At 55.3% G+C, this 17,435-nt stretch overlaps 9 protein-coding genes across 9 annotated transcripts; 6 read left to right on the plus strand and 3 right to left on the minus strand.

Moving 5' to 3' along the window:
• Nucleotides 1–835: 835 nt before the first annotated feature.
• On the minus strand, nucleotides 836–1,986 carry K452DRAFT_49345 (uncharacterized protein). The gene has a single exon (XM_033546739.1). The coding sequence runs from the start codon at nucleotides 1,800–1,802 to the stop codon at nucleotides 867–869; it is 936 nt and encodes a 311-aa protein (XP_033396349.1). The 5' UTR covers nucleotides 1,803–1,986; the 3' UTR covers nucleotides 836–866.
• Nucleotides 1,938–3,461, minus strand: K452DRAFT_288736 (uncharacterized protein). The gene is made up of 2 exons (XM_033540717.1): nucleotides 2,310–3,461; nucleotides 1,938–2,245 (listed from the first exon to the last, which is right to left on the minus strand). The coding sequence occupies exons 1-2, from the start codon at nucleotides 2,988–2,990 to the stop codon at nucleotides 2,171–2,173; spliced, it is 756 nt and encodes a 251-aa protein (XP_033396350.1). The 5' UTR covers nucleotides 2,991–3,461; the 3' UTR covers nucleotides 1,938–2,170.
• Nucleotides 3,462–3,578: 117 nt separating this feature from the next.
• Nucleotides 3,579–6,154, minus strand: K452DRAFT_273338 (uncharacterized protein). Its single transcript, XM_033539137.1, has 3 exons — nucleotides 5,546–6,154; nucleotides 5,280–5,391; nucleotides 3,579–5,216 (listed from the first exon to the last, which is right to left on the minus strand). The coding sequence occupies exons 1-3, from the start codon at nucleotides 5,707–5,709 to the stop codon at nucleotides 3,723–3,725; spliced, it is 1,770 nt and encodes a 589-aa protein (XP_033396351.1). The 5' UTR covers nucleotides 5,710–6,154; the 3' UTR covers nucleotides 3,579–3,722.
• A 1,191-nt stretch (nucleotides 6,155–7,345) lies between these two features.
• Nucleotides 7,346–9,019, plus strand: K452DRAFT_351861 (uncharacterized protein). Its single transcript, XM_033545744.1, has 3 exons — nucleotides 7,346–7,732; nucleotides 8,119–8,713; nucleotides 8,774–9,019. Exons 1-3 carry the CDS (start codon nucleotides 7,634–7,636, stop codon nucleotides 8,995–8,997), a joined length of 918 nt encoding a protein of 305 aa, XP_033396352.1. The 5' UTR covers nucleotides 7,346–7,633; the 3' UTR covers nucleotides 8,998–9,019.
• An 894-nt stretch (nucleotides 9,020–9,913) lies between these two features.
• Nucleotides 9,914–10,611, plus strand: K452DRAFT_319544 (uncharacterized protein). Its single transcript, XM_033544243.1, has 2 exons — nucleotides 9,914–10,017; nucleotides 10,114–10,611. The coding sequence occupies exons 1-2, from the start codon at nucleotides 10,004–10,006 to the stop codon at nucleotides 10,442–10,444; spliced, it is 345 nt and encodes a 114-aa protein (XP_033396353.1). The 5' UTR covers nucleotides 9,914–10,003; the 3' UTR covers nucleotides 10,445–10,611.
• A 535-nt stretch (nucleotides 10,612–11,146) lies between these two features.
• Nucleotides 11,147–12,235, plus strand: K452DRAFT_252433 (uncharacterized protein). The gene is made up of 2 exons (XM_033538252.1): nucleotides 11,147–11,265; nucleotides 11,460–12,235. The coding sequence occupies exons 1-2, from the start codon at nucleotides 11,245–11,247 to the stop codon at nucleotides 12,093–12,095; spliced, it is 657 nt and encodes a 218-aa protein (XP_033396354.1). The 5' UTR covers nucleotides 11,147–11,244; the 3' UTR covers nucleotides 12,096–12,235.
• Nucleotides 12,236–12,371: 136 nt separating this feature from the next.
• K452DRAFT_319546 (uncharacterized protein) lies at nucleotides 12,372–13,856 on the plus strand. Its single transcript, XM_033544244.1, has 3 exons — nucleotides 12,372–12,555; nucleotides 12,681–13,220; nucleotides 13,276–13,856. Exons 1-3 carry the CDS (start codon nucleotides 12,474–12,476, stop codon nucleotides 13,752–13,754), a joined length of 1,101 nt encoding a protein of 366 aa, XP_033396355.1. The 5' UTR covers nucleotides 12,372–12,473; the 3' UTR covers nucleotides 13,755–13,856.
• A 991-nt stretch (nucleotides 13,857–14,847) lies between these two features.
• K452DRAFT_327467 (uncharacterized protein) lies at nucleotides 14,848–16,723 on the plus strand (the record flags this gene model as incomplete). Its single annotated transcript, XM_033544920.1, has 4 exons — nucleotides 14,848–15,072; nucleotides 15,138–15,175; nucleotides 15,264–15,417; nucleotides 15,470–16,723. 4 exons carry the CDS (start codon nucleotides 14,848–14,850, stop codon nucleotides 16,721–16,723), a joined length of 1,671 nt encoding a protein of 556 aa, XP_033396356.1.
• An 84-nt stretch (nucleotides 16,724–16,807) lies between these two features.
• Nucleotides 16,808–17,385, plus strand: K452DRAFT_49441 (uncharacterized protein). The gene is made up of 3 exons (XM_033546740.1): nucleotides 16,808–16,937; nucleotides 17,031–17,054; nucleotides 17,109–17,385. Exons 1-3 carry the CDS (start codon nucleotides 16,858–16,860, stop codon nucleotides 17,251–17,253), a joined length of 249 nt encoding a protein of 82 aa, XP_033396357.1. The 5' UTR covers nucleotides 16,808–16,857; the 3' UTR covers nucleotides 17,254–17,385.
• The last annotated feature ends 50 nt before the right edge of the window (nucleotides 17,386–17,435 follow it).

The following is a 17,435-nucleotide window of genomic DNA, read 5'->3' on the forward strand; positions in this document are numbered from 1 at the left end:
CACTACGCTGGGAGGGAGCGCAAAGCGCGCGCGCGCATCACCCTTCCCTTCTCCTCGCATCGCATCCCATCGCATCCCGTTCTCCCGTCCCCGTTCTTCTCCCTCCTTCTCCTCTGTTCTCCTCCCTACGTACCTACCTACATCACTCCAATCACGCCCGACCCGCCCGGCCGCGTAGGTAGCCTCTTCGAGCGAGCTGCCGCCGCGCATGCATGGGCGTTGCGTGCATGCGTGCGTGCGTGCGCTTGCATGCGCGGCAGCAGCAGCAGCAGCAGAGAGACGAAACAGACAGACAGGCAGGCAGGCAGGCAGACAAGGGTGCCACGGCGCGGGAGCTCGCTTGCTTTCTTGACAAGCGAAACGCGGCAGCGACTGGGATGGCGACATGGGGTGGCGTGTCGGCTGGGATTGCGAGACCGTCGCCGTTTCCCTGCCTGACCTGCTGCTATCTGCGTCTGGGGGTGCGCGCTTTAACTAGTGCTTGCCGTGTCGCTCCGCGGAAGGGCGCGGAGGTTGTGAGGGTTTTGTGTGAATGTGTGGATTTGTGATGTGTGTGTATGTCGATGTACAGGTACCTAGGGAAGGGAAGGGATGAGCAAGTTGTAGATGCATGTGCTGATGGGATGGGAATCTCCCCAATTCAGTATTCGTATCTACAGTACATACTGTAGGTAGCGACTGTGTGCGCCGTCCCGTCTGTCTATCTGTCAATCCGTCTGTACCGTCCATCCGTTCGTGTGTCTGTCCACCCGCGCGCCACCACAACCACCTAGCTAGCCATGCTGCCGTGCCGTGCCGTGCCGTGCCGTCTGTCTGTCTCTCTACAGTACTATATCTGTCGACCGTCTACACAAGTAGCTAGCCAGCTAGCTAGTGACAAGGCAGGTACCCACACCGTGCCGCTGCGAGAGAGTGTTTGAGAGCAGCCCAGGGCAAGCCAGGGCAGGCCCCAGCCGCCTCCCCCCCCGCGATCTGATCGAACCGCACACAAAACACCCCCGCCACAGCCGTCTGTTTCGGATCTCGGATCGCACACTGGCCGGTCGGCAAGGCCATGAACGGGCATGGGCATGGACATGGACATGGGCAAGGGCAAGAACAAGAACAAGAACAAGGGCAAGGGCAAGGGCAAGGGCATGGGCGTGGACATGGGCGTGTGGCAAGCACGGCAAGGCAACGCAACGCAAGGCGTAACCACATCTACGATCTAACCACGGCGTAGAGAAATAGGTTGACAAAGCACCCACACCCATACACACACGCACGCCCAAAGCGCGCGTTCGTTTAAAGCGAGGACGCGCACGCGCCGCGGGCTTGTGACGGGATCGAGGAGCGAGAAATGACTGATTGACTTTGAACGCATGCCTGGATGGATGCACTGCCCGGATGCGTGCTGAGACACCTACCTCTCTTTGTCTCATTTGTCGAGGCTTTCGTGGCTGGCTGGCTGGCCGCGGTTTCCCGTATCCACGACTACTACCTACCCACCACCTACCTGACATGCTGTCTGGCTGGTCAAAGAAAGAAAACAGGTACCTACGCCTTTCCGGATGGATGGCGTAGTTGCCGACTATCCGTCTACGCCGTGCCTTAGTTATCGCTCCGAGAGAGTACGTATGCTCGCTACCGCCGCCGCCGCTGCTGCTACCGGACTTCAATCCCGTTGCTCTGGAAACGGATTTGCTTGTTTGCTTTGCTGGCCTGCAGTTTTCGTTCTTTGTTGGCCTGGATAAACAAACCATGCGTTCGCTTCCCCTCCGTCCAACAGCGGTACTGCTCATAATCCTTCTTGGTCCATTCATCTTTGACACTGCTTTATTCTCGGTAATAAAACTCGCCAACAAATACTTGCTCTGTTCATGCAGTCAATATACCCGTTTGTCTGCACACACTCGAGGCAATTACAACATCCGTGCAATAGGTACGATTGTCAGTTTGACCAATCTGTAATGTATGATAATTCAACCTGCCTGAGCATGAGTTTCTTGATTTGTTTAGTACGTATGCCCTAAGAAAACGGCCTTGAGGGATATCCCGTTCCGACCAGCCAGCCTCTTTCTCGCATGAAACGCTCAAGCTATACACCGGAGAGCCTGTTTATAGAGGTGTCCGCTCTGACATCACGCCGTACGCCATTATGGTATTCGTAAACATGCCGTCTCTATTTTTTTTAATCGACCGGAGCGTGCTTGAAGAGGAACGACACACTCTCGCCGTTGTGCGTGCGGCGGCAGGCCTCCGCGAGCTGTTTCGAACCGGATTAGCATGAGGGTCCTGCTTCAATGCGGTTCTTTCGGAATACGGCTTACCGTGGGGCTGATGTCGATCGTCTCAATCCTGGGGCAAAGCTCCTTCTTGTCGTCGTGGGGCACCGTGTTGGTGACGACAATCCTCTCCAGCTTGCTGTTGTTCAGGGCATTGATGGCGTTTCCGCTCAGAATGCCGTGGGTGACAATCGCAATGGCCGACTTGGCGCCGTGCTGGATGACGACGTCAGCCGCCTTGGCCAGCGTGCCGCAGGTGTCGGCCATGTCATCGACGATGATGGCAATGCGGTCGCTGACGTCTCCGACCAGCACCATCTTCGAGACCTCGTTGGGCCGCGCGCGCTCCTTGTGGATAAGGGCGAAGCCCAAGTCCAAGCCATCCGCAATGGACGTCGCCCTCTTAGCACCGCCGGCATCGGGACTGACAATGACGCACTCCTTGACGGGCAGATGCTCGCGGATCCAGCGCAGGGTGCTGGGCTCGGCATAGAGGTTGTCAACGGGGACGTTGAAAAAGCCTTGGATCTGCGAGGCGTGCAGATCCATGGTGATGACGTGGTTGCAGCCGGCCGTCTGCAGCATGTTGGCCATGAGCTTGGCGGTGATCGGAGCCCGCGACTTGTCTTTCTTGTCCTGGCGCGCGTAGGGGAAGTTGGGGATGACGGCAGTGATGCGACGCGCCGACGCGGTCTTGCAGGCGTTGATCATGATGAGCAGCTCCATCAGGCCATCGTTGATGTCGCCGGGCGCGGTCGACTGGAGGATGAAGACTGAGCAAGGGCGTGGTCAGTGGTGCGTAGCAAAGAGCGGCGAGCACAATGCGGGAGTACCATCTTCGTCGCGGACAGACTCGCCGATGGTGACGGAGGTCTCCTGGTTCGAGTATTGCAGGACGAGGATCTTGGTCAACTCGATGCCTAGCCTGCGGGGAGAGAAGAAGTGAGCGGGGAGCCCTGGAGAGCTTCACGAGCCGCAAGTCTCATACCGGTCAGCGACCAGCTTGGCCAGCTTAGGGTGGCTGTTGCCCGTGAGCAGCTTGATGGAGTTGGTGGCCATGGTTGTGAGCGGGTTGTCTCGCACATGGTGAGGCTTCTCTCGAAGGGAGCTTGAGGTCCGACGCGATAAAATCCAACGCCTGCGCAAGGCGGGGCTTCTGATTCGCCGGGGCCGAGGGGTACGTGCGCCCCCCACCCCCCGTCAGGCGGCACCACCGGTGGTCCTTGGCCCTTGGCCCGGATCTCGCAAAATGTGGGACTCTTTACTTTGTAGACAACACCACACATTGCGCCAATCACTGAGAGTTACCTTATTGCCTCTATCTTTGCAGTGCAGTTGGTTGATCAGGTAGTTGTGTCCCAACTTTTGCGACACCCGGCCTGCTGTTTATCCAATAATCAACTCCAAGACACCACGGATTTCGTCATTTCTCATCAATCTCTCTCTTTCTCTCTTCTCTCACCTCCAGTTGCCCTGGCTGAGCTTGAGCAAGCCCTGTACGCAACCAAGCTCCTCGCCGCTTGAGACACTCGGCCGTTGATTCGAACCGCGCGCGCTTCCCATGAAAGCCGCAATCTCGCCGTCCTCTTCCGGGTTGGGCGCTCGCTTGCCGGCAGCCTTCACGCCCTTTTCTCGCTCCATCATAGCCCCCAGGCTGCTGTTGGTGCTCATGATGTTCGTGTTTTCGCCCAACACGCGGCGCCGCTGCTGGCTATGTGCAGGCTGGCGGCGGCGGGTACTTGTGCTCTGAAGACTGGGCTCCCAGTTTTCCTTGTCCGACTCGGTCTGCGGAACCTCGAAGCCATCGCCGTCTTTGGTCCTGGGAACCTTAACCGATTGCGTCTTCTTGAGTGGCGTCCTCGATGTCCCAGCAGCCCTTCCACCTTGAAGTCGGCCCAGGGATGATGATGAGCGAGAAAGAGGTGGACGGCTGGGTGTCTTGCCATCCGTTCTTTGGCGCTTTGCCGAACTTTGAGGTAGTAGCGGCGCAGTCCGCTTGTTCGAACTCGGTGTTAGAGCGCTTTTGCTGGTGGCACGTATCAGACCAATGGCGTCTGCTGCGGAGCCACTTCCTTCTTGGTTGGCTTTTTGTGTTAACGAATTGCGGGCGTCGCTGTCACACCAAAATTCCCATGCCCTTGAGTCACGAGAGCGCCCGCTGGAGGTCCTAGAGAGGCCCAATGGCGTACGAGGCGTCTGGGCTTGCTTCAATCTGTCGTTCAAAGCAGTGCCACTGTAGCTGCGGCGGAAGCCACTTGATTTTTCGCCAACTGTACTGGGAGTCGGCTGAGACCTAGGCGGCGACGGCGAAGAATCGTCGGCGTTGATCACCCTAGCCTTTCCGTCTTCGGTCATGGACAGTCGCACGAAAGACTGAGTCTTCCTTAACGTTCTTGGTTGAGCCTGCTCTTGTGGCGAAGCCGGTGTTGCAACAGGCTTCTCCAGAGCAGGCTCCTCATAGTTGCGAACAAAGGAAGCGCTGCGCCGATTCGCAAGATAACCGATACCTTGCTTTTGGCTCTCCTGCGACGAGGGCCATGGTTGCGAAGATGGCAGGGGTTGAGAGTTACTGAATTCGGTAACCGCTGCGGCAATGGGTGGCGTCTCTGTCGGACGAGTTTCTATCGTGGCATGCGTCTGTTGAGGCTCGATGAAGGTCGATTCTTGGGTAGATGACGGGAGACCGTCGTCATTGGCTGCAGTCTCTATTCCGGCGAGCAATAGAGGTTCGGCATCGTGAGCAGATTCTGCCTCGGTCTTAGGTTCGTCGTCGTGCACCGCCGTGCCATCTTCGCCCTCCTCGCTATCGTCGGAATGTGGTATGGACGACGAGGAAAACAGCGTGTCGGAGTTGAGACCTTGCGAGCTCGCTTCTAAATGGGAGCGAACTTCGTGAGGTTCGAGTGGCCGAGATTTGCGTCGTGTGTTCTGGCGACGGTTTTGGAACCATATCTGTAGGCAGCGTGAGTCGCGAGGTTCCCTGCTCAAGTCGCGCCGCAATGCGGGGTTCCATACCTGCACCTCTTTTTCGCCTAGGGCGACGCGTTCGACTATTTTCTGGCGTTGCATTTTGTCTGGCTTGGAGTTGAGCGAGTATTCGGCTTCTAATATTTTTTGGTCTTCGGGGCTGTGGACGCGCGGCGTTGTCAGCATGAATTCCTCGGGGCATGAGCGCGATGCAGCGCGGCTCGTGTCGATGTCGGGGGAGGGCCGGTGCGGCGTGTCGAGACGCGTCCCCCCGTGGGCGACGCCAAACCGAAACACCCAGCAAGAAAACGTACCTTGTGCGCCTGCGCTTTTGGCGCGCAAGCGGCTTGTTGTCGACATCCGGAGGAAGATTGCGCTGCACCGTGTCGGGCGAGTGGACGAGAAATGCTAGGCTGCCCGATGAAGGACTCAAGGGCTTCGCAGAATCCGCGGAGGGGGTCGAACCGGAATCGCTCATCGCAGGCGAGACAGAGGACCGAGAGGGGGCTAGGGATATAGACTATGGACCAGACGGGGGGATGGAAATAAGTCGAGGATTGAGGATGCGAGCCCGTACCCTGGGCGCGTGTCGTGGAAAGGTGCGCGTGGTAGGAGCCGAAGATGGGTTCGCGTCATGCCTCTTGCCGCGGCCACTTGGCGACCATTTCTCCTTCGCGCCTCGAGACCATCCACCCCAGGGCCTCATTCCTGCGCAGCACTCATTAGCTTGGCCTTGCCTGCGTCCTCGACGGGCTCCCGTACCACCGCCGCATTCTTCTCGCTGGGTCATCGACACGACGTGCACGCGCTGTCACGTGACTGTCATTCACGTGCTCCGGCCATGTAACTACCCTGCAGTTCGTGGGCTCAGCCCTGCGCCCATCCTTGATCGTCTCTCGGCGTACATGACCACATTCGCCTCCCAACTGCTTTTCGTCACTGGCGCAGAGTGCGCAGGCAGCAAAACGTCTAGTCCCGCAGAGTCTAAGATCGGCAGAGCAAGTGAGGCTCATTACGGCCTCTCCGAAGGCACCAGCACTTCCCTTGCCTTCTGGGCTGTTGCTCTTTACATCGGAACCAATTATCTACAGTCCTACCGTGCTTGTTCAGACGTCCTCGGACAGTCCGGATGGTCAGCAGGAAGTATCAATCAACCGCTTTTCCTTTTGCACCCACATTAAGCTCTTCCAATCTCTCTATTTGAGTCACCCCTAATTATCTTCCTTACGATAGCTGCATGGTCGTGCAGTCAGGTGTCCATAGACACATGAGCTCAAATGACTGTTATTGATATTGAGTATACGCTTGAGTTAACTAGTACATTGGTTCCCACCATCTTGGAAAACATTTTCCCCGTCACTGATTAGTTGTCAGCGTCTCGTGAGCTTGAAGGTAAGCATGGCCAGAAAATCATCACAGGAAGCTTTAAAGTTTGCCACCTTGGAGACAGCGGTATATCTCAAGGGCCCAACGGTCACCAAGGGTAAAGATTCGGGTCTCGAGGCTGACGCAAGCATAAGTTCAGCTTCCCCTGAGGTGGACATGTATCCATGTCGTCCTCTCCTAGGGCTCTTTCCGCGGCAACCTGGATTCCATCAGACAAAAATATACCCTGACTCCTATCAAATGCTTTTGGTTTAGGAATGCGGTGAGAGTTTGGTCAGGCCTATCCACTCTGGTGGTCATGCTCACCCCGCCCGATTCCCAGCTGCCGTCCTGCCGGTTGTCGCTACCTGTGGGCCGGTGAGTGATGTTACACTGGCGTTAAAAAAGCACGCAGTCATGACGGGCATTCGTCGTTGGGAGCCAATCACTGCGACAACTCCCCTGGAAAATCACTGCAAATCTTTCCGGCCTCCCATCGTCAGCGACAGCAAAAGCACAGCAGCAGGCAACAAAAACAACATGCGGTCGTCTGCGTTCCCGTGCAAGTCCAAAAGGGACTCTTTTATTGGTAGTGTGTAGGAATGGGCCAATCGGCTATTCCTAAGTGTTATTTCTTACTTCAACAAAACGCCCACTCGATATTAATTTGTTTTGCAGTGGACCTATTAGCACCTTCAGCGAGAAAAGGCCTCATGATCAGTGTTTTTTAATCCCTGAACCCGCTCCATTCTCCGATCATGAATGCTCCAGAGTCCAGACTGCTCTCACATCTCTTGTGGTGTGACTGCCAGGATTGATACTGCAGCAGAAGCCAAAGATGACTGTAGGTTGAGTCAGGAGTTAATCAATAACCCTCACCTTGCTGCGCGGGCACGGAGGTGTGCGGTAGCACCAGTCGGCGTTTCTCTGTGTTGCGGCTCAACTATAGAAGCGGGTATATTTAAGCGGGGATCGATCGATCTTCTGGGTTAACCACATCGGCTTTGACAACCGACAGATTGCTCAGACGGTTAACCATGCGAATCGCTATCGCAGGCACCAGTGGTCTGGGGCAACTTATCGCTCACTATATCCGACAAGATACCAGTCATCAGCTCGTTTTCATCTCTCGAACTGTTAGTACCATTTCAAGATATCTTATTCTATCAAATCATCACATTTCTTTCATCTCGAGTCTGATCAAGTTCGTTGCTTGCTCGTAAAAGTAGACTCCAGTCATGGATATTCTCACTTTCTGAGTTAATCAATTCATTTCTGGCCCCTGGATACGACGATTTGCACTCGAGCCTATCCCAAGTAGAGATTTGAGCTGTTATAGGGCCAGTTTATGCCTCTCGAATGTTTTGTTCCCGAATACACGCGATAAAACCCATGAATCCGCATAGCAAATACGTCCAACATGACATTATCAAAGTATTCGTTAAACCGAATTTTTTCTAGCCCTATTATTCACACTATCTGTTCTTTCTCCTCAAAATAATGTATACTGACAAGTCTATAGCCTCAGCCAGCACTAGTAGCTAGTGGATATCAAGTCCAGCCAGTGAACTATGCCGACCCCTCAACATTAGCCCACGCATTAGCAGGAATCGACGTCGTTATTTCAACTGTCAGCGGCACATCCCAGCTCGCTCTCATCAAAGCTGCAGTTTCAAGCGGAGTCCGTCGGTTCGCCCCTGCTGAGTTTGAAGGATGTCCATCCTTAAGGACAGCTAATGATCCATTGGATCGCGGTCGAGCATCTGCCCTCGCATATATCCAGCACTACAAGCCATATTTCGAAGCGACAACTGTCTTCGTATGTGGTGTCTTGTATGAGCGATTCCAGCAGGGTGGATTAGCGGCCAGTTGCTTGGGTAGCTCGACTGGCGTCGCAGAGGAAGGCGATTATATGATGAATCTCCGATACATGACAGCTCAAGTGCCAGCCTTTGGCTCCGCAAATCAACTGTCTCATGTGTGTATGACAGCGGCACAGGACGTTGGTCGGCTGGTCGTTGCCGCTCTCGATATGCCATCCTGGCCACCAGAGCTGAGGATGCATGGAGAAAGACTTAAGGTGTATGATCTGATCACTATTGCAAGGCAAACTCGCAGTAAGTATCTCGTCAGGTCCACAAAATAAACCAATCATCATCATTGACATATGAATATAGGGAGAGACTTCTACACGGAGCCTGCAATCGAGAGTACACAAACGCTCAAATACCAGGAAGCGGTCGCATCTACTGAAGTAGAAAAGCTGAGGTTGCAGAACCTCATTGCTACTGCTGAGGGACAGCACGATTTCAGCGACCCCAATCTCAATCAGTACTTTCCTCAAATCCGAATGATCAAGTTTCAGGACTGGCTTGCAGCCAACTGGGTAAATGTACTTTGAGTTACGCCCGCGTGCTATGAGGTTCTTATCTTTTTATTAAGGAATTGACATGTCAATGGAGAAGAAATTGTTCTGGAGTCGGAGACCTTGGAGCTTCAGTGTCAGGTACACGAAACAGTTACAATTCGGCAAGTCCGACCCCTAAGAGTACAGTGCAGCTGATGTGAGGTGTCACTAAAACAACCGTCTACCTACCAATACTCCGTAAGACACATTGTGTTGGCCGTAAAGTCAGATGTGGCAACAAGGTTTAGTCGTCATCTAACTAGACAAATTCGAGTTGCCCGCTGGTTGTTGGACTCCCAAGCTCCCCCATGTCATCATTTCGGCCATGCTCACCAGCTCTGATGTCTGACATACGTTTGCCACCCCCACAGTTAAGTCATTGGGACCAAGGGACTTGTAGCTGATTGTCAAGGACAACAGTGACACGCAGCGGAAGAGAAGGGGCCAGGTTTGCCGAGAGGCACAGAGAACGGAGACACAGGCGGATCCAGACCATGGATTGTGGCTTTGGAAAAGCGCGGTACCTTGCATGAAGCAGCCCGATGATGACGATAGCGGCTCTAGGCATTGTGCCCGCACCACTGGGAATAATTGCGCTGACGCTCTGGTGCCAGTGGGCGACCGGGAGATGGGTGCTGGGTGTTTGGCAGCCCCTCCATGGCCGAAGCGTTGTGGAGAGGAATTGCGTCACAGGGCGGGAAGGGTGGTGCATGCCTGCTCAACCAGGCGAAAAGCGAAGATCTAACGGCCTGTGAGCGATGGGACTTCGTGAATCTTCGATCATAACCCGGACACTCTGCGGTGCGATGCAGCCCCGACGACGTCATCACCAGCCCCACCAAGCAATCGCGCAACTACTACAAAACCATCCTACTTCTGCCGCCAGAAGTCTTTTTTTCTTCATCTTACATCCACACTCTTCTCGATACCCAATCCACTCCACCAGCAGCAAACTCTCAATCCTCTACCACTTATTTCACACACCAACAACTCCGCAATCATGTCCAACGCCAAGTGAGTACCTCCGTCGATCACTCCGCACCCCGCCATCCTCAAAATGGCAACCAAATTATCACCATTCAAAGCGCCAAATACTAACAGTTTTTACAGCCCCATCGCTTCTACCACTGGTGCCGACCCCAAGCTCGTTGAGGAGCGCAAGGCCAACCTGCCTCTGCCCGACCAGCCCCCGGTTGCCTCCGACTTCAACTCCTCCGACGCCAGCACCGTGAACGTTGGTTCCGGCGGCCCGGGCGCCGACAGCAAGACCGCCGAACTCAAGAACGACGGCGGTGATGTTGGCCGTACTGCCAAGGACGGTCTCAGTGGAATCCCCAACGACGCCGTCACCCGCGACGCCAAGGACAAGGCTGGTCTTGAGCAGACGACCGGCAAGGACCACGGGTACCCCCAGAAGAGCGACCCCAGCACCGGTGTGTAAGGGTTGCCTTCAGAACGAATTAGGAATTTCTTTTGTCAGCCATTGACTGGCTTGTCTTACGAAGCATGAGGTGCTTTCTGGCTTAGCTGTTTACAAAAGCGATGATGCATAAAGCATCTAATTAGCATAAAGCTACGACATCAATCAAATAATGATCAAATTCACACAATTGTTGCTATTACCGCGCGTGGTGAATGGTGAGCCCAACAGTGTCAAGTTTCTGCGGAGATCCTGGGACTGTTTTGTTCATGGCTGTTCCGCTAATGCGCCTCTAGGCAGTATATTCGGTGCAGCGTTTATCTTTAAAGACGAAGACTCACCAGTATGCAGAAATTAAGGGGTATGTCTGTTGGTATTCACTGGTGCAATGCGACTTGTGTTGGAGTTCGCGTGCGGCCAATGCGTTCTGTTCACCGCTGTGATGAACGTGATAATCGCCACTGGCATCAGAATGACAACATGATGGTCCTCAGACCCTGGTCAATGCTCCGATCACTTTGATGAGTTGGGCAGGATGATTTGCGATCAGGAACAGTCGGATGTTCTTGACCCACCCAGGTAGAATTGCGTTTTCTCACGTCGCCTCCAGCCGCCTCTGGGGTGTCGATGCCGCTGTGATGTCATCATACGGACACTGTGAGGGGCAGCCAGATATATCAATCTCTGGCTCGCCAGCATACACGGCGTTCTAATTCGCATCTTCCAACTGCACACAAATCAAGCTACGACCAATAGCTCAAGTCCTACGAACATTTCCACCCCTTCCTTTATCCGACTCAAACACTGCATAACTCGCCATAATGTCTTCTCATGGCACCAAGGTACGTGACCTACAATAAGGCCATATAGGCCTATTTCCTTTACCCCGGACGCCTGCACGATATCTGCACCTTCGCGAAACCACACAAATCTCCCATCGTGTTTCCTGGCTTCTTCCGGGAGAAGACGTGGAAGTCACATGTGATTTGGCTGTGCCTGACCATGGAAAATAAGCAGCCACTGATTATCCCCGTAGGTTACCGACCCTAATGCGCCCACCGTCAACGAGAGCGCCGGCATTATCACCAAGGACTCTCTTGCTGCCGAGTCCGCGCAGGGCGGCGGTTCGTTTGCTTCGGGTAACCCCAAGGCTGGCATCTCTTCGCAAACCAGCACAGGCACAACCACCAACACCACCGACACCTCTGGCGCTACCGTTTTGAACGCTGCGTCTTCTGCTGAGGCACGTGAAGCCCAGGAGGGTTGGAGTGAGGCCGCACAACTGAATGCCGCACAGGGCCTGGGCAAGTCCGCTGGTGTTGGTCCTACTTATGCAGACTCAGGATCCACTGGTGGCAGCAAGCCCTACAACACCACGACTGGCAGCGGTGCCAACGTCGGTGCCGCCCCTAGCTACGCTACCGCAGGCGGCCCGACCGCAGACCAGCTGAAGCCGCATGGCAAGAACATCACGGAGGGCGGTTTCGACAGCTCCGCGCCCAATGCTAGCTTCAGCGGCGACATTGGCGGCAAGAATGACCCCGGTCGTCTTGCTGAGAACAAGATAGCCGGCACGAACGCCCAGAGTGCGCACGACTCGGCCACGGGCCCCAGGCAGGGCGGCATCAGCAACGATGGCCAGTACAAGGCTCTCAATGAGACGAGCGCTTAAAGGAGGCACTGGAGGAACAGGTTGCGGAGTTCTTTGAATGATTGGAATGAATTGAATGACCTACCTTTGGAGCTCGGAGCTCCCATGTATAATAACAGATAGTTAGCTAGCTTGACTGAAGCAAAAGCGTTTCTTCAGAGAGAGAGAGTTCTCTGCGGTGGTGCAAGTGTACGTACTGTTCTTTGTTTCAGTGCTGCGGAGCACGCGGAGATGGCCTCGCAAGCGGAAACACGACTCGCACAGGCCACCTCCTCCCGCCGGAGCTGAGGTGGCCTCTTCCAGACCAACACTATGCGCGCAACGCCCGCAGCCGCTCATTTCTGAACAAAATCCCTTTGCGCTGGTCCATGTAGCGGCTGAATCGCCCGACCTGCTACCATGAACGGATTTGCCGACCGCGGCCTCAGCGAGGACGACTTTGGCGAGACCAAGGGCGGCCTCAAGGCCTTTGATGCTTTCCGTGAGTACATCTTCGTTTTTGGCTGCGCTTCATGCCTCTCGTGAATCCGTCTTCTTATCCCCTTTGACCTCGCTTCTCTCGCCCTAGGTTGTTCTTGCGCCACTTGTGTTAACCCCTCCTTGCAGCCAAAACCAAACCCACCTACCTTACCCAGACGCAATCCGGCGCCAACTGGACCCTTCTCCTACTCGTAACATGCGCCTGGTTGTCAATAAGCGAGGCCATGCGCTGGTGGGTTGGCACAACCTCGCATACTTTCAGTGTCGAGAAGGGCGTTGGCCATGACCTGCAGCTCAACCTGGACATCGTCGTTGCCATGAGATGTCAGGACCTGCACGTCAACGTACAAGATGCCTCGGGCGATCGCATTCTCGCTGGCGAGACGCTGAAGAAGGACCATACGAGGTGGCAAAACTGGAAGGGTGGCCATGCGCTGGCGCACGACGCGAACAGCTTGGCGGCGAAGTACGAGGAGGAAGATGTGCATGATTACCTGGGTGCGGCCAAGAAGAAGAAGTTTCCCAAGACCCCGCGCTTCAGGGGGACGCCGAATGCGTGCCGTATCTACGGCAGCCTCGAGGGCAACAAGGTCCAGGGCGACTTCCACATCACGGCCAGGGGACATGGATACTTGGAGTTTGGTCTCGAGCACTTGGAACACAACCGTAAGCCTGCTGCGCTTTTCCGGCCAATTGGCCATCACTGACATGTCATTCTCAGAGTTCAACTTCTCGCACGTCGTCAACGAGCTCTCCTTCGGCCCCTTCTACCCCTCTTTGACCAATCCGCTCGACAACACCATTGAATATACGCCCACGCCCGACGACCACTTCTACAAGTTCCAGTACTACCTTTCCGTCGTTCCGACCGTCTTCACGGACACGAGCTCCACCATTGTCACGAACCAGTACGCGGTGACAGAGCAGTCGCACGGCGTCTCCGAGGTCAGCGTGCCGGGCATCTTCTTCAAGTACGATATCGAGCCCATCATGCTCACCATCGCCGAAGAGAACGGTGGCTTCCTGGCGCTTCTGATCAGGCTGGTCAACGTTGTATCGGGTGTCATGGTCGCGGGCGGCTGGTGCTTCCGGATTGGCGAGGCGCTGGTCGAAGTGTGGGGCAAGAGGAACAAGAGAAGCGATGGTCTCGGTGTGTTGCATGGACGGAGCACTAGTTTGGATGAGAAGCGTGGCCTTTGATTTTGGCATTGCTGGACTGGCGTTAGGGGCATGTGGGGTTTTGCATAGGGCCGCAGGGCTAGGTAGATGCGGCGTTGCATAGCAATGCTCATAACCAGTGCCATTTTGTCTGATTGCGCGGACTGTAGCAAATGTCTCGATGTGATACTGGTAATGGTTGCCCCTCGCTGAACCATGATAGCCGGACTTAGCGGGGTTAACGCGCAGCTCGACTGAGATAGTCGTGGCCGGATGTGCGACGGCGCACACGCTTGTGTCCGGCCAAGAAATGTACGTAACTTGGTGCGAACGCGTTGCACAGCTTGACATGGACAGGCTTGGGAGCCTCCACGTCTGCCTGCCGCGGGCACCCGCACGACCAGATTGTGCAGGGTCCGGAGATCGGTGACGGTATGGATAGAGGCCCACATGATGCTTATATCATGGACCTAGAGTCGATGCTTCCTCACACGATTTAAGCGCCTTGAAAAACCGTGAATACTCGACGACCTTTCCAAGGACAGTCATAACCTTGACGGTAAGTGTCAAAACCTTCTCACAACGTGCATGCGTTATCTCTGTATCACCATCTACATCCCACGACCAGCCCACCTCTCATCTTCCATCTCCATCCCATGTGCTCTGTCTCCCCTCTCGGTCGCCTTTTCCCGGTGACATGGCCTTTTTAGCCATCGCGTACGCCGCGCGCTGTCATGTCGCCATCGTGGAGCCGGCCGCAGCCGCTCCTGGCGCGTGGCGGCTGGCTTGGGAATCCGGTGGCCGCTGCAGCTTATCACGCGCGCGCTCTCGCGCTGGGTAGCCCGAAAAAGACCTACGTAGTAGAGTTTGTTACTCACGCGTATATCTGCTCGGCCGCTGGTTTTGTGATACCTACCTACTTTGTTCTTAGTCCCTTTCATCGTCTTTTCTTCTTCCACCTGCTTTGAGCGTACGTCGAATTCTCTGTCGTCGCCGCACTCACCTTCCAAACAAAACATATCATCACATCCAGCTACTTCTCTTTACTTTCGCCAGGCCTAACACCGTAATGGAGCGCAGGGCACACCGCTCCTCGGCGAGCAGCAACGGTTCCGAGGGCAACGGCATCTCGCGCATGCAACAGGACCTGCTGGGGAGTCCGCATCGCCAGCACCTGAACGGGGCCAACGGCAACGGCGCAATGAACGGCGCGGCGCTGCGGCGCGTGCTGCCACGGGGCCGCAGGCCGCACGTGTGCGTCGTGGGCGCCGGTGTCAGTGGTCTGCGCTGCGCCGACGTCCTCCTGCAGGCCGGCATGCGCGTCACGATTCTGGAAGCGAGGAACCGGTACGGCGGGCGCGTGAGTGTGCCCCCATGCCGTGCGTGGGATGTGAGAAGGCGGTGCCTCTGACGTGTGTCTTGCAGCTCTGCCAAGCCTTGCACCAGGGCCACCTTGTTGACCTGTAGGTCCTCCTTGTGGATGCTAATGTTCTTTGTTGCGTTATCATGTGCATGGTACATGAGGGCTGATGGACGGCTGTGCGACTTCAGTGGCCCAAACTGGATACATGGCACGGAAGATAATCCGATTCTGGATTTGGCAAAAGAGACGGGCACCATCACTCACGCCTGGGACGGCCGCCAGTGTGTTTATAATCAGCAGGGAGAACAACTTTCAGAACAAGTAGCAGCTGAAGCGGAAGAGGTTTGCACTCCACTTTCACCAAAAGACATACTTTTAGTGTTAATGTCACTAGACGATATGGAGCATAATCGGAGATGCCATGGCCTACAGCAGAGAGCACAGTGCCTCAATTCCTGCCAGCAAAAGCTTGCTGGATTACATAAAAGAGAAAACACAAGGCATGTACCTGAACGAAAAGTCGGATGAGAAGAGACGAGAGCTGTTGCACCGGGTCGCGGAGATGTGGGGCGCGTTTGTGGGCAGTCCCGTGGAAAGTCAGAGCTTGAAGTTTTTCTGGCTCGAGGAGTGCATCGACGGAGAGAACCTTTTTGTCGCAGGGACGTACAAAAAGATCCTCGACAAAATAGCCAAGCCCGCCGTTGAGGGTGCCGAGATCAAGTACGAGCAGCTGGTGAAGAGGATAATATCAGGAACGAACGAAGAGGACTCAACTGTCAAGGTTGAGCTGGCAGATGGACAAACGCTGGAGTTTGACGAAGTCGTCATAACCACTCCGTTAGGCTGGCTGAAGCGCAACAAGGAAGCCTTCGAGCCGCCACTCCCGCAAAGGCTGACCGAAGCCATCGACAGTATAGGATACGGATGCCTAGACAAATTCTACGTCGTGTTCCCCACCGCCTTCTGGAATGAAGCAGCAGCACTGGCACCAGTATCAAACGGGGCCGATATACCCACCAACGCGCGGAACTCGGTCCCCAACACGACAGCCACGACGCAGCCGCTACGGCAGCCCTCTCACGTAGAGTCGCAAAACTACCACTACCCAGGCTTCACGCAATGGACAGCGCCCACCTACGCGCCGACGACGAACCCCGAGGCCTGGAGCCAAGAATGTGTGAACATGGCCGCCCTGCCCGCACCCACCGCGCACCCAACCCTCCTCTTCTACACCTTCGGCGCGACATCGCAACACCTGGCCAGCCTACTCGCAGACGAGGCCAACCCGCACGCGCCCAGGCCCGCCACCTCGGCCAAGCTGCTCGCCTTCTTCGAGCCCTACTACAGCCGGCTGCCCGGGTACGAAGCGGGCGCGCCAGCGTGCGCGCCGCTGAGCGTGCTGCCGACGGCGTGGGCGATTGACCCGCTTGCCGGCTACGGCAGCTATTGCAATTTCCAGACGGGCGCTGAGCGCGCGGACCAGGACGTCGAGACTTTGAGACAGGGGGTCCCGCACCGCAGGCTCTGGTTTGCTGGCGAGCATACGGCGAGTTTTTTGGCGTTGGGGACTGTGACGGGCGCGTATTGGTCTGGGGAGGGAGTCGGGCGGTCGCTGGTTAGGGCGTATGGAGGGGAGGGGGAGAAGTGAATGGGTTGGGTCGGGTTGGTGAGGGGTAGGAGGAGTGGCGGAGGGTGGTGTTTGTGGTGGGGAATGAACGGAAGGACGGGAGGTTGGAGGATGAAGTGTGGGCGGAAAGAATGTGAACTTCACCGGCGCGCAGCATGGCGTCATTCCTACTACTTCGTTTTTCGACAATCATCTCAGCATCATGTATCGGCATCTTCTGCACCAACCAACAGTCGTCAGTCATCTTCCTTTTCATTTTCCCTCACTCATTTCTCAAACAAAACTCACTATATACTCTCTCCACTCAGTCAACTGACCACATAAGCAGGCAAGCAAACAAACAAATTGATTGATTGTAAAGCAGCCAAGCCAATAAATACAGCTCTCTAAAGTCTAACCTCCTGACTGTCTGTCGCAGGAGCGGGTATCCAGGTCTAGATATATATACATGTGTGTACAGTACAGTGCAATGCAGTACAGGGTATGTGCGCGCGCGCTTGCTGACCGGCAGTGAAGGTAAAGGAAGAACATATAAGAGAAAGAAGGGGTGATTAGGTAAGTAGATGAATGCGAATGGGTAAATGGTGGGTGGGTTGGTGATGAGAGGAGAAGGAGGAGGGGGTAAGTAAGCGCGAGCCTGTCGCTCTGTCTCTTTTCTCTTCTCTTCCTCTTTCTTCTTCTTTCTGTTGCCGTCCTCTAGCTCTTTCTGCTCTCTCTCTCTCTCTCTCTCTCA

The sequence above is a fragment of the Aplosporella prunicola genome (assembly GCF_010093885.1).
Source record: "Aplosporella prunicola CBS 121167 unplaced genomic scaffold K452scaffold_16, whole genome shotgun sequence".
In the NCBI taxonomy this organism is placed as follows: Eukaryota; Fungi; Ascomycota; class Dothideomycetes; order Botryosphaeriales; family Aplosporellaceae; genus Aplosporella; species Aplosporella prunicola.

Bases quoted from the DNA above. Each gene is read 5' to 3' on its own strand.
- K452DRAFT_49345 (XM_033546739.1), bottom strand. From the start codon at position 1,802: ATGAATGGACCAAGAAGGATTATGAGCAGTACCGCTGTTGGACGGAGG.
- K452DRAFT_288736 (XM_033540717.1), bottom strand. From the start codon at position 2,990: ATGGAGCTGCTCATCATGATCAACGCCTGCAAGACCGCGTCGGCGCGT. The intron at 2,246-2,309 runs GTAAGCCGTATT...GGTTCGAAACAG, and splicing joins CGATCGACATCAGCCCCACG to CTCGCGGAGGCCTGCCGCCG.
- K452DRAFT_273338 (XM_033539137.1), bottom strand. From the start codon at position 5,709: ATGAGCGATTCCGGTTCGACCCCCTCCGCGGATTCTGCGAAGCCCTTG. The intron at 5,392-5,545 runs GTACGTTTTCTT...GCGCGTCCACAG, and splicing joins CAAAAGCGCAGGCGCACAAG to CCCCGAAGACCAAAAAATAT. The intron at 5,217-5,279 runs GTATGGAACCCC...CGCTGCCTACAG, and splicing joins TAGGCGAAAAAGAGGTGCAG to ATATGGTTCCAAAACCGTCG.
- K452DRAFT_351861 (XM_033545744.1), top strand. From the start codon at position 7,634: ATGCGAATCGCTATCGCAGGCACCAGTGGTCTGGGGCAACTTATCGCT. The intron at 7,733-8,118 runs GTTAGTACCATT...ACAAGTCTATAG, and splicing joins TCGTTTTCATCTCTCGAACT to CCTCAGCCAGCACTAGTAGC. The intron at 8,714-8,773 runs GTAAGTATCTCG...ATATGAATATAG, and splicing joins TATTGCAAGGCAAACTCGCA to GGAGAGACTTCTACACGGAG.
- K452DRAFT_252433 (XM_033538252.1), top strand. From the start codon at position 11,245: ATGTCTTCTCATGGCACCAAG. The intron at 11,266-11,459 runs GTACGTGACCTA...TTATCCCCGTAG, and splicing joins TGTCTTCTCATGGCACCAAG to GTTACCGACCCTAATGCGCC.
- K452DRAFT_319546 (XM_033544244.1), top strand. From the start codon at position 12,474: ATGAACGGATTTGCCGACCGCGGCCTCAGCGAGGACGACTTTGGCGAG. The intron at 12,556-12,680 runs GTGAGTACATCT...CCCTCCTTGCAG, and splicing joins CAAGGCCTTTGATGCTTTCC to CCAAAACCAAACCCACCTAC. The intron at 13,221-13,275 runs GTAAGCCTGCTG...TGTCATTCTCAG, and splicing joins CGAGCACTTGGAACACAACC to AGTTCAACTTCTCGCACGTC.
- K452DRAFT_49441 (XM_033546740.1), top strand. From the start codon at position 16,858: ATGGCGTCATTCCTACTACTTCGTTTTTCGACAATCATCTCAGCATCA. The intron at 16,938-17,030 runs GTCAGTCATCTT...CCACATAAGCAG, and splicing joins TTCTGCACCAACCAACAGTC to GCAAGCAAACAAACAAATTG. The intron at 17,055-17,108 runs ATTGTAAAGCAG...TAACCTCCTGAC, and splicing joins GCAAACAAACAAATTGATTG to TGTCTGTCGCAGGAGCGGGT.